The sequence below is a fragment of the Elaeis guineensis genome, chromosome 8, assembly GCF_000442705.2.
Source record: "Elaeis guineensis isolate ETL-2024a chromosome 8, EG11, whole genome shotgun sequence".
NCBI classification, from domain to species: Eukaryota; Viridiplantae; Streptophyta; class Magnoliopsida; order Arecales; family Arecaceae; genus Elaeis; species Elaeis guineensis.
Genome location: NC_026000.2, coordinates 14,919,759 through 14,934,915, shown reverse-complemented (window position 1 = coordinate 14,934,915; position 15,157 = coordinate 14,919,759). Strand labels below are relative to the sequence as shown.

Here is a 15,157-nt window from a genome sequence, read left to right as displayed (position 1 = left end):
CGTCTCATTTTCCCCCTGTTTGAGGGAGAAAAGGCTGTCCGACGTTCGCGGCGGCTTCCGGCTGGTGCTGAAGTGAGCTACGAACGAGTGCTCAAGCTGCCCGAAAAAGTGGATACTTCCCGATCGAAAATCGGAGTACCAGGCCCTGGCAGTCTTGCGGAGTGTGGCGGGGAAGCCGATGCAAAAAAGAGCGTCGGTCGCCCCTTGGATCGTCATGAGAGCTTTATAGCTCTCGAGGTGGTCGATCGGGTCGGTGGAACCATCGTATGGCTCCACGTGTGGCATCTTGAACCGACTGGGAATCGGTTCGTCGAGGACTAGTTGGGAAAGAGGTTGGGCGGTCTGGAAGTCGACGTCATTCGAAGACTTCTGGCCGTCCATCTGCAACTGCGCGAGCCGACGGTCGATTTCCTCGAACCGGCGCTCGTAGTCGTCCGCTCGTCGGTGCTGGGAGACCCCAAGAGTGGAGTCTCCGAAAGATTCCGAGAGGGAGGGCGACGGCGTGCGCGGCCGTTTCTCCTTGACGCCCGACACCGTATCGACCGACGGTACGGTCGGATTTTTGCATACGACGAATCCACTCCTGTTCGCCCAGGGTTGCTGCCCGAATAAAAGCATCGGCCAGCTCGCCGTCCGACTCAGGAGTGGAGGGGGGCGACTGTTGGGGAATACCCACCGATGGACCGACCAACCGACTAACGGACGGAGGGACCGACCGACCGACTGACGGCCGGAGGGACCGACCGACCGACCGACTGGCCGACCGACCGACAGGCGGAGGGACCGACCGACCGACTAACGGCCGGAGGCACCGACCGCCCGACTGACGGACGCCATCGTCGACCTATTAACGGCCCACTGCCGACTGAGAATGTGTCAGTCGGACGTACCTTCCCGACCGACTGAACCCGGAGGTCTGATGGCCGACTCACGTAAGCCTCGCCGACCAACGGAGGGGCCCGACGCCACTCAGCTGGCCACCGACCTAGGGTCGGTCGGCTCCTCCGATCGCCGTACAGCCGCCAGACCTTGTCAGTCCTGACAGCAACATGCGGCACGGACATCTAGGGGCATTGTCCTGCCGAGGGCGTTGTCAACCCTGGTGATTTGACAGCCCCACGGCGACGTGACACTTTCACGGCGACTCTGACAATCTACAATGAGTTGACAATTCCTCAATTGTCCGCGCCATTAATGACGGCGCCATACCCGCTCCACTATATATATCGAGGAGGGCAACAGTGCAAGGGATCAGTCCATTTCTCAACTCCAAAACCACAGGCTCGCTTCTCTCTCCCTCCCTCTCTCGATTGAGCTCTCTGCCTTCATTTCACTGTTGCCCAGTCACTTCTCTGACTTGACCGTCGGAGGGTCCCCACCGGAGCCGTCTCCGGTCAGTGTGGACTTCTCGTTTTGCAGGTGCACGTTCCCCGGCGATCGGACGACGAGGCGATTGGCCGCAATACTATCTATTGTGGAAGGAAGATATTTTTAATTTTATATTGATTGTGAGTCAAAAAGAATTCTAACTTATGTGCAACTTAAGTCGAAAAGGATACTATTTTATGTATACAAGAGTGGAGATCAATCCAGTCATCTGATCTTTGACTGCAACAAAATGGTGCTAAAGGAAACACTACCATTTCTGATCATTATTTTAAATCTTGTGTGCATATTCTGTGTCGTGGCACTAAGTCCATAAGCATGCTCTCAAAGTGCCAACCATTCTCACAGGTCTTACTTCCTGCTCCTAGAAAGCTAAACTCTACTGCTCAATGCTGGTTATTATAGTTCACTTCAATAGCAATGCCTCATTGCATTATCCTGCCCCAAAAAAGAGCAAGTCTTATAGCAGGATCGCCATCACTTTCCTCATAGAACTTATAAATGCTCTAACGGTAAAGTTTATTATAATAATAACATTAAAATCTTAAAAGCATGAAGGGACTATAATGTAATGTTGGCATAGCACTTCGCTTTTTTAGTATCCGCGGCCCTACCTCCCACTTTTCCGCGGCATTGAGCTTGGTACCGTGCCAGTCCCTGAGGGTGATTTGGTACGATAAAAAGGTAAAGGCCTAAGCGTGGATGAAGGTGAAGAAGAAAGGAGGACCCAGTAGCCTCGCAACAACAACCTTTGGTCCCTGGCCCCTCCACAAAGGTCACCTTTCCTATTCAAAGATAGCTTTGTCTGTCCGGGAAAATTTTAGAAAGAATGGGGCTTCTTTTGGCCTTTCGGGTGGAGGCCATATATTATTTAGGAGGGTGGGGTTTGCTTTATTCCCCTGCTGTCATGAGATCTAATGGAGGGCGTGGCTGTCGGAGGGAGTTGGGAAGAGGACAGTGGGGATTTGGTGCTCCGAATAACCGCTTTTCCCTTTTTTATAGGTAATTGGACCTGGTCCAACCAATAATTTTTCCAATAGGACTCATTGAATGGAAGATCCAATTCTCATGTCAGGCTTCTTCCACATTAAACCTAATGAATACTTATTTATATTTTAGCAACCACCCCAACCTGTGGGAATCTGGGAATATAAACAGCTCAAAATTCACTCAGAAATACATTTTCCTTTGATTACGTATAAATTTTGCATACAAAAGTTAAGCAATTTAGTACAGAGTGAAAAAATTAACATGCCGGTGTGCATGGGTGTAGCACTATATGGTTCAAAGACTAGTTTTCATCAATGAGAGGCTGCTCCACTGGGGTTTCCAGAGGCAAGTCAGTTTAGCATTTGTGAAAAGATAAAAATGACGTAACTGCAGGGTGATCAAATTTTTCTCCAAATTATAAATGACTTGCGTTTGCTTGAGATCATATAATAACCACACACTTCAATTGTGTTTCAATCATATGGGATTGTCTTATAACTCTCTTTTACGCAAACCCCAGGAAATTTTAAACTTGTAAGATAATTTTAGACAGAAAGATAGTTTACACATAGGTTTGATTGTTCTTTCTGTTCTCCATTTTAGTGTAGAAGTGGAAGATTGACATTAGGTTAATAGTCATGTACAAGAAGATCAAGTACGAAGCTTCAGTCATTTTTGAACGTTTTTTTCTATCTTTTTCTGCCCCTGCTTAGTACTAATAGGACAATTCAAGTAGCATTTGGTATAAGAATCTAAAACCAAGTGACGACATGAAGTTGTTATACACATTGGCAAGATCGAACCCAGTCCCCGACCATCGGAATTTCCTTGAGATTTATTAGAATCGCATCAAAACGTACTGAAAATCTAGTAGTACGCTGTCAGCAATACCAGCCTCCATTGTGTCAGCTAAATGAGATAATTTCCATCAAACATACTCTTGAAACTCTTTCATCCTTCCAGTTTTACATTAATCACATGAACATCACAAAATCAATGTTTTTTCCCAAAAAAAAAAAAAAAACATGCTAGTTCCAATCGATTGTATGAAGTCATGCTCTTAATTTCCGACTCTTTTTTCTCTCATCCTCAAGTGCCCAACTAATTACATCACAGAGAGTTAATTAACCCAGATAACAAATGGGTTGCTAGAAATAAATGACGAGTAGTGGTCGAGAGCCATTCAGATTCTTAAATGACAGCTTTTGGTTCTAACTGCAGAAACCTGATCCCTCCCATTCGCTTTCCTGTTTCTCACCAATTGCCATCATGTGCTCCTCCAACTTTTTGTTCTTCTCTGCATTCGAGTGGTAAGGTTGCAGGTACACTAGCCTTTGCCTGGGACCTTCAAGGGCCTTTCCGGTTGTAACACAGTGGCTCTCTTTCAAACTTCTTGACTCTTATCACCACTTTAGCTAGATGCTGAGAACAAAAGCATCCAAGGACATATTGACATGGGCCTCCGAACAGGAATCAATGGGCTCTCGAAAACGCCATTTACTAGCTATCAGAGCCCTCCATTTTAAAGAACTGACATCCCCTACCTTCCCCAAACGACTTGGGTCATTTCCCACATATACCAATGCTCCCAGCCATCTGAGTCAGAGAAAAAGGTTGAGTTGCATTGAATAGTTTATCGAATTTAGATGGATCGCTTTACTTTACTCGGTGGAACGCATTATACCTAGTACAGATCGCTTCCAGTTCTCAATAGCATGCAGGATTAAGCAAGCACATTCATAATCTGGTTGCAAATTTAGTCAAAGAACTCGCTAACACATACAAATTCATGTTTTTTGGGAAAGAGAGAAACTAGATAGTGGTCATTGGCGTATTTTCATTAAATGAAGGTTCCCTTAAAAATTTAGGGTCGACTTGGTAACTATTGCATTCCTGATTAAGGTTGTGACTAAGCTTGTCTGCACAAACTAAATTTTACTAGTTGAGAATAAGCCTCGTTCAAGTAACCTAAAAAAGGACGCTCAAAGTGAGGTTAGTAGCCCAAGCTATCTTTGTTTTTATTAGCCGATTGCTTGCTTCATTTTTCCTTGGCAATGGGTAACTTTAATTAGCACAGCACAACATGAAAATTTATGCAAGTCGAATAATCCGAGGAAAGAGGACTGGCCGCCTGTCCTCAGAAAGGGAGCAGGATTAAAAGAAGTGGAGGGTTTTTGTATCCATCAGATGGTAACAAGGCTTGCAAATAATTACCTTTATTCCTGTGGACTTGCTTCTCCCAGCTATCTGCCTTTGATCGTTGCACATGTTCGTTTGAGATAACAAAATATGGTCATCAAAGAAATTTAAGAAAATTCGTTTCCAATAAATAATAATGATGATGATGATGATAGTAATAGTTATAATAAAAATATTAAGAAATAAGCTTTAAGGTACCATAAAACTAGAGGAAGCTCACTCCTATCCCTAAAAAGATCCAATTAGGGTCACCATTCACTTTGGCAGGATTGTTGGGAAATGAGGATAGCTGAATAATTTTTAAAATTAAATATATTTATGATAAAGCAAAAAAATACTATAAATTGGATAGCGACGTATGTGGCTAATCACATGGGCTCCATACATGTTGGACAACATGGTTAGATGTTTCTTCTAAATTTTTTAATATCTTATTTGCCGATTCTACAGATATTTTTATTCCCAATTGATTTAATAAATTAATTTTACCAAAATGAAAATCCAATTATCACTCCTAGGGGGGAAAAACAGCCCAAATAACAGACTCAAAAACTTTTTTTCTGAAAAAAAAAAAAAAAGGTATGATCCTTAGTCAGCAAGTGAGTTAATAGATTTGCTTGCTAATTATTTCACAACCCGATTACAACTAGCTGTAGGGCAAGGAACGCCAGCATGACATTTTAACATGCACAGTCAACTAGTAAATTAAAAAATAGATCACATCAAACACGGATTAAGCGGGTCCACAAAATTCACAGATCCAGCCAACGGATGGAGAGGGGTCGATGAATGGGTTGAAATAAGGCCGAGGCCCAAGTGCCTCACCAAAAGGTGCCCATCTTGGGGCCAGAATGTCAAAAGATTTCATTGGCACGTCTCGTGAAGTAGGAATGCCTAAATGTTCTTACTCACTAGCGAATCCTTGCTATCAAATTGAATGCTACATCGAACAAAAACTAAAGAGGCAGACCAGCAAGACTACATTTCATAAAAGCAGAGTTCCACCTTCAGTTCCCACCACACAAAGTTGAGAAAAAAATAAAAATAAAAACAGAATCCATCTCCACATCATTGCTCTTCCCGAATAGAAGTGATGAAGGCTAATGCAATTCAAATTAGTTGAGAAAGTAAGGAGAGGCGTCGGTCAGTTTAAAAGGAACAGCTGAATGAAGTGTCACAGAGACGGGTTGTGCTGTTTCCCCAGTGAGATCTCTGAGTTGCACTAGCAATGCTCTCCTGCTTTGTATCACATCAAAGTTGAGAGAGGGAGGGAGAGAGGTTTCATGCATGCTTCCCCTCTCAGGAAACCCCACCGGCTGCTTATCGTCCCATCAGCCTCATTTGTAGCTGTATTAAGGTCATCTTTAAGATCTTAGTGAACAGACTCTTCCCCCACTTAAATTCGCTAATTGATTAAAGAAAGATACAGATAACATCCTAGGTACTCATGATACCTTATTCAGCAGGAAAAAGTCTATTTGATGGGATGAGGTACAAAATTGACTCTGAGAAAACTTCTGATAAATTGGATCTTGATTATCTCTATAAGTTATCAGATACAAAGATTTCCCATCTGGATGGATTATGTGGGTCCCAAACATTCCAAGTTCCTTGATATTTGTGGTTAATGTTAATGGGGAAATTTAAAATTATTTAAAATTAGTTTCAATGTACTTAGGGTGTAAGACGATCCCCTCTCGCCTTTCTTCTTAGTAGATCCTCTCAACCCAATCTTCCATGAAGCTGGCATGAAAGAGTTAGTTGGAGGACTTGGCAGTCCTTGAGTATTCAAGACAGCATAAAGATCCTCAATTACGCAGATGACACGTTGATCTTCTCTACAGCCTGCTTAAATTAATCCATTGCTTCTTAGAGGTGTGCCGGCTGGATGAACTGCGGACTAAAGAAGCGACCTCTATCTCGTCTGAGCCATCCACTCTCCACATCAGCTCACTAAACTGATTAGCAGTCCCTAATTAATAATTAAGTTGGTTTTCTGGAAAAACTCCAACCAAATATTATGTCATTCTGCATTTTCGTATTACCATACGTTTCCCTCTCTTTTTCCTGTGAACCAAACGTGTCCAAATTCTTCTTTTTGCTTGGAAGACTAACATAGGTCCATGCCATTCTTACCGCACTCCTCCATTATTTTATATCAATCTACAAGTTACCACTTGGGGCCCTTAGGAGGTTGGATAAACACAGAAAAGCTTTTCTTTGAAAGTTCAACTTCAGGCTTATCTTGTTTAGTCAATTGGAAGACAATTTGCAAGTCAAAAGAGGATCTAGAGGACACAAATTCAATGAGCTTATCATAGAAAAATTAGAATTGCATCATATTTTCTAGTTAGGACAAGAGTATTGCCAGTCTGGAAAGGCATATTTTCTTCCCTTCCACCCTTCTGGAATAGGCTGAAACAAAATGAGGAAGGTCTTAACGCAATGGCAGCTACAGAAAAATCTCATGGAGCACAGAGGTCTCTCATCCTCTGCACATTGAGTTGCAGCAAGAACCCATCTCATTGATGGATATTCTATCTCAGGTTAGGGCAACCACCTCTGCAAAGTAATATCTCATACCAGTTCATCACAGCTTCACCATATGACTATTACAGTAGGAGGCTTGAAATGTCCCTTTGCATTTATTCTGTAGAGAAGCCCCATCCTTGTCTCTGTCAACATAATAATTTTCTGTGTTTCATCTTCAAACAAACTCAGCAACAAAGAAAATCTCAAGAAGAAAACTGGATCAAACTCAGGAGGTTGTGCCTTCTACAATAAGACCGCGGAATCTTCCTTAAATTCTGTTATTCGTCAAATTTGGCAATCACTCCTGGCCTAGCTAAATAATGCACATTGGCGTTTGACTACCTGGAGAAGAAACTACCATTCAAAGAATTTCAGCTCCGTGTCGGGAAAATTTGTCTGCTTTTATAATTGTTAGAGGGAGAGCAAGAATATTTCTGAACAAAATCATTTCACCTGAATCACATTAATGAACAACCGTGCTCTCTAACAGCAGGTCTATACTTTGTTCCTAAAAACAACTACTTGATGCATCCATTATTTGGTATTGGCTTGGGTCTCTTTGTTTCTAAACTTTACTTGTTTTCGGATTAGATCAAATCTAATCCTTTTTCTTTCTTTTTCTTCTATGTAATTCTCTCTTCCTTTACTTCTGTTTCCTTTCAAAAAATGAAGGGAAAAAAAATGCCCCCCACCCCACAACAAAACATATCGATTTTTTTTCTCGTCAGATGCATCATTCATCTTTATAGATCAATTTGAAATGGATTAATGCAGATTGAACTGGTTACAGGAAGCGATTCTCTTGCCTCAGTAAGTCATGGCAGCAAAAAGCTACATCAAATGTTAACCAGGTAGAAGAAATGTTTGATAACTAGAAAGTTTGTTATGGTATATTTTCTTCAATCAGTAGACAAAAACAACCATGTATAAGTTAACATGACGTTCCCATGATGATGGATCGCAAATAGTGGGTAGAATGAGGTTCTAAATTTCTATCATTGGATGTCCAATACCCGTAAGGCAAATGGTATGGAAAATTATAAGACAACTACTATAAACACTATGATGGCCCTGTGCCACTCCACCAAAAACTAACAGAGAAGCTTGTGGAAAGTGACCTCACATAATGCCACCACTTGGGTGGAATGTAAAGCATATCACCTTCCTCTAAGATACAATCTGTGAAGTCCAGATCTTCTACCTTAGGGAACTCTTTCAGGTCAATATTGTCAAGGTCCACCTGCAAGTATAATTTCATCAGAAATCAGAACACTGTAAAAAAAAAACTTGGAAACAATCTTTGGATATGGTATATAAACTGATTTTACGAAGAGGTGAGAGTGGTCTGCACATGATTAATTATGTTTGGTGGGGAAAAATCTTTGAAAGATAGTCTCCAGAAATAGTGCCAAGTTCCAACGACACAAGCTTCAAACGCTATATATCAAAACTACTAACACAGTTCTTATCTAAAAGATAAACTAGACTTTGCATGTTCATATTTATGTTAACACATATAAATGCTTCATCTGTATTGGAGAAGTAGAGCATTGTCCAATGGAAAAGTTCACAACAGAACAAAGTCATGCCCTTTACCGGGATTCAAAGACAAAAATTATATGGGGATAATTGCCATTCTTGTTTGAAGATCAACACCATCATCCCTAGTTCTTTCTAAGAGATGCTAAGAGAAACTGCATATACCTGGCTGGAATTGCTCAGCATGGACTCACTATGAGGGTACAAGTCCTCTGAAACTGAAGCTGGATAGAGTCTAATGTACTTTCTGCCCACAACCTATACATATATATCAGGAAAAAGAAGAGAACAATAAGTCTCAAGTGTTGATGTGCCTACCTTCCAACAATTTATATGGAAAGAAAATATGAAAACACAAATCAGATTGCCCAGATGTCACTTCGTTAAGCACTTTGGGCGCTAGCTGCACCAGCACAAATTATGATTTAACAATTCGTAGCACCTTTATATCAGTTTTTTGTTAACATGTTAGGAACTGAGATAAAGCTCACATGGGCTCAGTATTTCTTGATCAGCTAGTTGGTGGATGAACTGAGACACACCTTTTTAAGCTATGATGATTATTATGCTTGGATTACCAATTAATGAAATTTTGAACAGCATGCTAAAGAAAAACATGTGTTTGACAACTTTCATCTAACCTTATGATGAGCATTGCCAATCAAATTATCCAGGACATAATTTTCGTGGGATTAACACAGATGTTGCCATTCTAACCGACCAGGACAAGTCCACTACAAAATATGCATGCTGCATTTTTAAGGGATCCATGAATTGTCATGCAGTCTTGAGGTATTACTTGACAATTAACATAGAGGATTAATTGTCGCTAATTATTCTTGGAGAAATCTTTTAAAAGGATGTTTCTAAAAAATTAGTGGATATCACCTACTTGTGGGGCTCTCTACCATGCATTACACATGCATCTTTTCAAGGGAATGCACAAAATGCAGGGGACTAAGATAGGAATCTCTTCCCAAAATATATTAATCCAAATGTCTCCTTCCAAGATAAGAAGAACATGATGATAAACTCTTTTGGACATTAAAGGAGGTCCTACGATGTCTCAACCTGTGCTTTGTTCTTGCCAGACATCATGAACTTGGCAGGAGGAAGAGGAGCTAAGGGGTCTAAAAATACAAAATAAATGGTGAAAGAGAAGAAGACAATTGAAAACAAATGTGGAAGCAAAAGAAAATGAGGAAGAATACACGAAACTATTCAAAAATGATTTTATGACAAGCAGGCAAGCATGAGTGAAAAACCACTCTTTCTTTTCCTTTACTAACAAGCAACGGCTTGGTTTCAGCTTCATTTGCACATCACATTGATGATTACCGGTAGTCAAAATATAAATTAAAAAAACAGCACTTTATATTATATACAACTATGAGCATAAGGAGCGCCAGTTGAAACACTAGGGCATCACTTGCTCCTATCAACTAGGCAGTCACAGCAGGTTGATCATTTGTGGTAAAAGTACATCTCAATGGCAACTCCATCAGCAGTCTATGGAATGCTTGACAACTCAGTAGCAAACCTAATCAACCCTCTGGCAAGACACCGGACATGTCATCACCTTCCCTAACATATAGCATATTATCAATGGATCCAGAATAATAAATATAAGTTTTTGAATTTTCTTTACATAATGGTAGGAATCAACTAGTAAATGCTTGACAGAATATTTCAAAGTAGTTTGCTGCATACGCAACATATTGGATCTGATCACAGAACATGGTTCCATTTGGTTGATAAAAGACTAAAAGCCTCTTTCTACTGGATCCACCAGAACAAAGATTTGAGACAATTTTTTATTAGCAAGTATCAAAGATGAAATATCACTCTAATTCAGGAAAAAATTAAAAATGAAAAATAAAGAGGGCATGTCTAGCACCCTCGTAAGAACATATACAATGTTGTCATAATCATTCACAAGTATTGGCATGTGGGTTTGGGAAAAATGAAGCAAATGGGACCCTCAAAGAGATTCTATAGAACTTAGATGTTGAACTTCAGAAGAATCATGCACAAAATAAGAATGATTGGCTTACAACTGTTGCAAGAACTGCGAATACTGGAAGCAAATCAGAATTGAAAAATTTATGGAGCACTGTCAGAATTGAGAAATTAATCCACAGCAGAAACATGTGCATCGAATTTCCTACACCTGCAATGCTCTTGGGTGCCACAAAATTGCAAGTCTTCAGTTAGATGAACCCATGCAAAGGCTATAGTTTTGTTATACTTTAACAGCTGGAAAAACACATCAGCACCCAATTTGACGCTAATATTAATAATGCAGAGGCATATAACCAAAAATGCCCCTATTTTCCAAAGTGCCAATTATGGTGGTTGACAACAATATGGAGATGGTCTAGAAGAAATATAAGCAAGAGATGATAACAGAATGAATATACCTCAACATCAGTTTATTACTTTCCATGATGAATCATGTAATAACTTGTTGTTTTTTAGCAAATGCATATTTTGGCCTCCCTAATGGGAAAAGCTCTGGTTCCAACTTCCAATTCACCTCTAGGGTGGTAAACAAAACATATGGCTGAACCAAGACTTTTATATAGCATATATTAGTAACCCAAATGTTTGCATATTTGAAAAGTGATTACAATAAGAACAATAGGAAAGGATTTATCAAGTTGATCCCAATTCCCAAATAGACAAGATACATGTTGCTTTTGCAATGGTCACAGTAAACAAAAGCACATGCAAATCCCAGCTTCCTTAAGTGAATTCTAAATGTTTCTTAGTGACCAAAAAAAAAAAAAATCATAAATTAGAGTTGAATTCAGAATGTATGCAATACAAATGAGGGAGATGTCTTCTGCATTATTGTGCACAAATGTGTGATCCTGTGCCTTCCATGAAGCATCACGATGACAAAGATTCATTTCACTGTTACTGCTGTCTAAAATTCTACACAGTGCAAGATCAATGAGAATGACTCAGGAAACTATTTTTACTTGACAATTTACTAAACCTAGAAGAAGGTTACATTTACTAGGAACAACCAGAAAAAAGAAATTTTCAATGGAATCACTCTAAGGGCAATAAGTACCAGGAGCAATCTAGTAGGTCTAACAATATGAATATAAAGTATTTAAAGTTATAACATTGTCAAATATCAGTTACCATGTTTATCATGGTTATCTCAATATACCTGAGCAAAAAGATTATGGTGTGGATCATGGTGCAGTGGTGTCACTGTTCCAAGTGGACCAAACCAAGCATTTAGAGACTGGAGCTCCCCGCCACCAGCAAAACAGTAGTCTGGAATCATGATGTCATTGCGCAGCTCTTGTATCTAAATTTAAAGAGTCAGTAGTGACAAAAATCAAAAATCACTATTTTACTACTATACAGTCCTAACATGGTGCAGAAATTTAGCATTAGAAAATGACTGAGAAACCTGATCGAACAAGGGATGCTGAGCTAGGTATGTCATGTTGGCAGAACTGTAAGTGGACCAGATCCTCTCAAGAAACTGAGAGAAGGTGATTAGCTCTTGCTTCCACTCAGAGCAGAGATAATTCTTTCCAACCTGAAAATATTAGCAACTTTACCAAACTTCAGCTCAAATGCTAAACATAAGCCAAAAACATTTCCCTCTCAAGCAAGAATCATGAAAACTTAATGAACAAGCAAATGAGAGCATGCATGAAGACAAATGCATACAAATATAAACATAAAAATTAAGAAGCATTTAGTCAACTGAACAAATGTAAAATAAAACAGAAAGAGATAAATATAAATTATAACTGATATATCTTTCCATGTGTCAACCAGATAAATATTAACTGATGAAGAAAACTTGTAGATTAGTTATATTATAGCATAACCAAAACCAAGTCAATAAACCTAAGACTTGTTTGATCATTTGACTCAAGCTATTCAGGCTTTGACAAGTCATGATTGTATATGTACCATTGAAAACATAAAGAATTTTTTTCCAAATATCTTTTAAAAAAAATGCTATCATGTAAGTATTTATATTTTTTATTCAATTGAAGAAATTTAGAATCCAAACTAAAACAAAACACTTACGAATTATCTAAAAGCATGCATGCAGACATGCACATATGCATTATATATTTATACATACATAACCTCATAACACAAAACAATCATCTTAGCTACCTTTAAATATCAATAATTAGAGGGTAAAAAGTTCACCTTTAATCTGCCAATAGCAACACATTCCAATGTTTGTTATATCCAAATAACATAGTATCAAAAGACTATCATAAATTTGTGAAAACCAAAGAGTGAAGGATATAAAATTACTAAAATCGTAAACAGATACATTTAAATGAAACCACAAAGACTAATATCCAAAAGTATAACCTCAAAATATAAACAACATATCCAATGGAGAGGTCAGATCAAAATCTGCATTAATGTTATCTGCGCCATGCTTGATTTGCTTGATTACATCAGTTTCACCCACCAAGTGATTGGTCCAAGATAGCTGAGTCATGAGTCAACTTGGTGGATTCCCAACTTTGTCTTCAATCATAAGCCTTGCTTCTTCGATATGATGATAGGTTATATTTTTGTCAATAAAGGGCATTTGCTTGAGGAGAGGTGCATGGATCACGTTCACAAATTCTACTCATCAGGTTGAGTACAGAATTCTCAAATATATAGATCCAACATAAACAATCTATTGACAATAAGCAACTTGCTCTCCAAATATCATGCCACGATGTGTGAGGATCAAATATCACCTACAAAGAGAAAGGCTATTCACCTCAACAGGGACAGTTCGATCTCCTGCAATCCTTTTCAAATACTCAATGTCTTTCCATTTTGTCCTTGCAGGCCAATGATCAATGTAGCCACTGATTATAACCGGACAATCACGTAAAAAATAATCGCGTATAAATGTCTCCAAAGAAAGGGATGACCGTTTCTCGACTATTTTGCAGGATAATGATCTGCTTGGCAGAACTCGAAGCACCTACAAGATGAGAATCAATAGACAATAGCATAAACTCATTACTTACCACTCTGTTCCGCATCATCTATCAAAATAATAAAACCGCAACTAAGTTTCTTGAGTTAATCTAATAGTACAGAATTTTAATATTGTACATGTAAAATCTTATTGTTTTGATATAAAAGATTGCTAACATTGAAATTTAACAACATGGATTGGCCATTAAAAAGACACAAAATTGATGATAACAATAATATAATAAAACAATTTTTAAACAGCAAACCCAGAATTATATTTTAAAAAAAATCCAACTCCACATAAATATAAAGCGAAAGCATTTCAATGAAATTGCACAAACGGTAGGATAATTCATAAATACTTCCCATGCTTGTAAATAAATATAGAAATTGCAAAAGAAATCAAGCAAACAAATAAATAAATAAATACCAGGGCTACATAAAATTCCAGCAATGGTCCATCAAAGCTTGATGAGCTCAGTGTACGGTCGATATCAACCATTTCCAAACAAATCGGACAAGGAAAAGCTTTAAGTAACAAATCAAGTTTAAATTTCCAACGTAAGCATAACAGTAATCCAAACCCTATCAGTCTGTCAATCCCACCAAAACTTCATTACTATCGCATTGCAATGAATTCTTCCCAATAAATTAGAGATAACAATAATAAATGAAAAATATAAATTTATTGAGAAAAGAAATACTCTTTCCTAACCTCCGTCAAGTCCCAGTTCTTGGAGAACTCCTCCTTCCACCTCTCCACTGAATCCCCCCCGTCGGATCCCTCCGCCTTCCCTTCGCCGCTCCTCGCCATGATTCTCTCCACCGCGGCGTGGAGATCGCAGCGGAGGAGCGGGCCGCCCATCATCAGCCCCATGTCGAGCGCCCGGAGGGCCTCCCGGCGATCGCCAGCGCCGGCCCGGAGCTCCGCCACGTGGAGGCAAGCCATGGCGTAAGCGTCCCGCCAAGCCGGGACGACCTCGTGCCACGGCCCAGAGTGGAGCTGCTCCCACGCCATCTCCCTCGCCGCCTCCGCTGCCCGGAGGTCCCCACCGGCCGCCAGTTCCGCCGAGCTCACGTACGCGAAACCCCCCTCCACCGTTATGTTCCGCAGCAGCGTCGCCCGCCTCTCCTCGTCCACGACCACCACCATCGCCGCCTCCGTCGCCGGCGGGACCGCGTCGGCGCCGCCACCGGGTTCGTCTCCCATGGGACGCGAGCCGGAAGTGGATTTGGAAACGCGAGCTCCGGACTAAAAATCTCCAAAAAGTGCAGACGAAGATATTTTAGACCAGGGAACTAGAGTGTCCCTTTACCTCCCCTTAACGTACCTCGTTTTTTGATCGTGCAACTAAACAAGTCACCAGGTCCACGTTCTGAGACGTAAGCTGGTATTCAACTTGGAATAGGCGGCTAGTCTGACCGGCGGTGACGGTAGTCGCATTCCTGGAGAGGGGAAGAGTTGAAGACCGCTTGACGTGAGGTCTCATTTCCAACCCGAGCTCACCGGTTTCTTATCTACAAGGTGGGTGAC

At 40.3% G+C, this 15,157-nt stretch overlaps 1 protein-coding gene across 2 annotated transcripts; it reads right to left on the bottom strand.

Moving 5' to 3' along the window:
• Positions 1 to 7,970: 7,970 nt before the first annotated feature.
• LOC105050222 (lysine-specific demethylase JMJ30) lies at positions 7,971 to 14,905 on the bottom strand. 2 transcript variants are annotated; one of them, XM_010930154.4, is made up of 6 exons: positions 14,339 to 14,904; positions 13,418 to 13,627; positions 12,077 to 12,208; positions 11,828 to 11,971; positions 8,812 to 8,904; positions 7,971 to 8,347 (listed from the first exon to the last, which is right to left on the bottom strand). In XM_010930154.4, exons 1-6 carry the CDS (start codon positions 14,831 to 14,833, stop codon positions 8,168 to 8,170), a joined length of 1,254 nt encoding a protein of 417 aa, XP_010928456.1. In that variant the 5' UTR covers positions 14,834 to 14,904; the 3' UTR covers positions 7,971 to 8,167. The 2 variants fall into 2 exon arrangements, with proteins under 2 accessions (XP_010928456.1, XP_010928457.1); XM_010930155.4 differs by lacking the exon at positions 13,418 to 13,627 and having other exon boundaries at positions 14,339 to 14,905.
• Positions 14,906 to 15,157: the final 252 nt, after the last annotated feature.

Coding starts and splice junctions, on each gene's coding strand:
- LOC105050222 (XM_010930154.4), bottom strand. CDS start 14,833: ATGGGAGACGAACCCGGTGGCGGCGCCGACGCGGTCCCGCCGGCGACG. Junction 12,209..13,417: donor ATCGAACTGTCCCTGTTGAG/GTGAATAGCCTT, acceptor TAATATTTTCAG/GTTGGAAAGAATTATCTCTG. Junction 11,972..12,076: donor AGCATCCCTTGTTCGATCAG/GTTTCTCAGTCA, acceptor CTTTAAATTTAG/ATACAAGAGCTGCGCAATGA.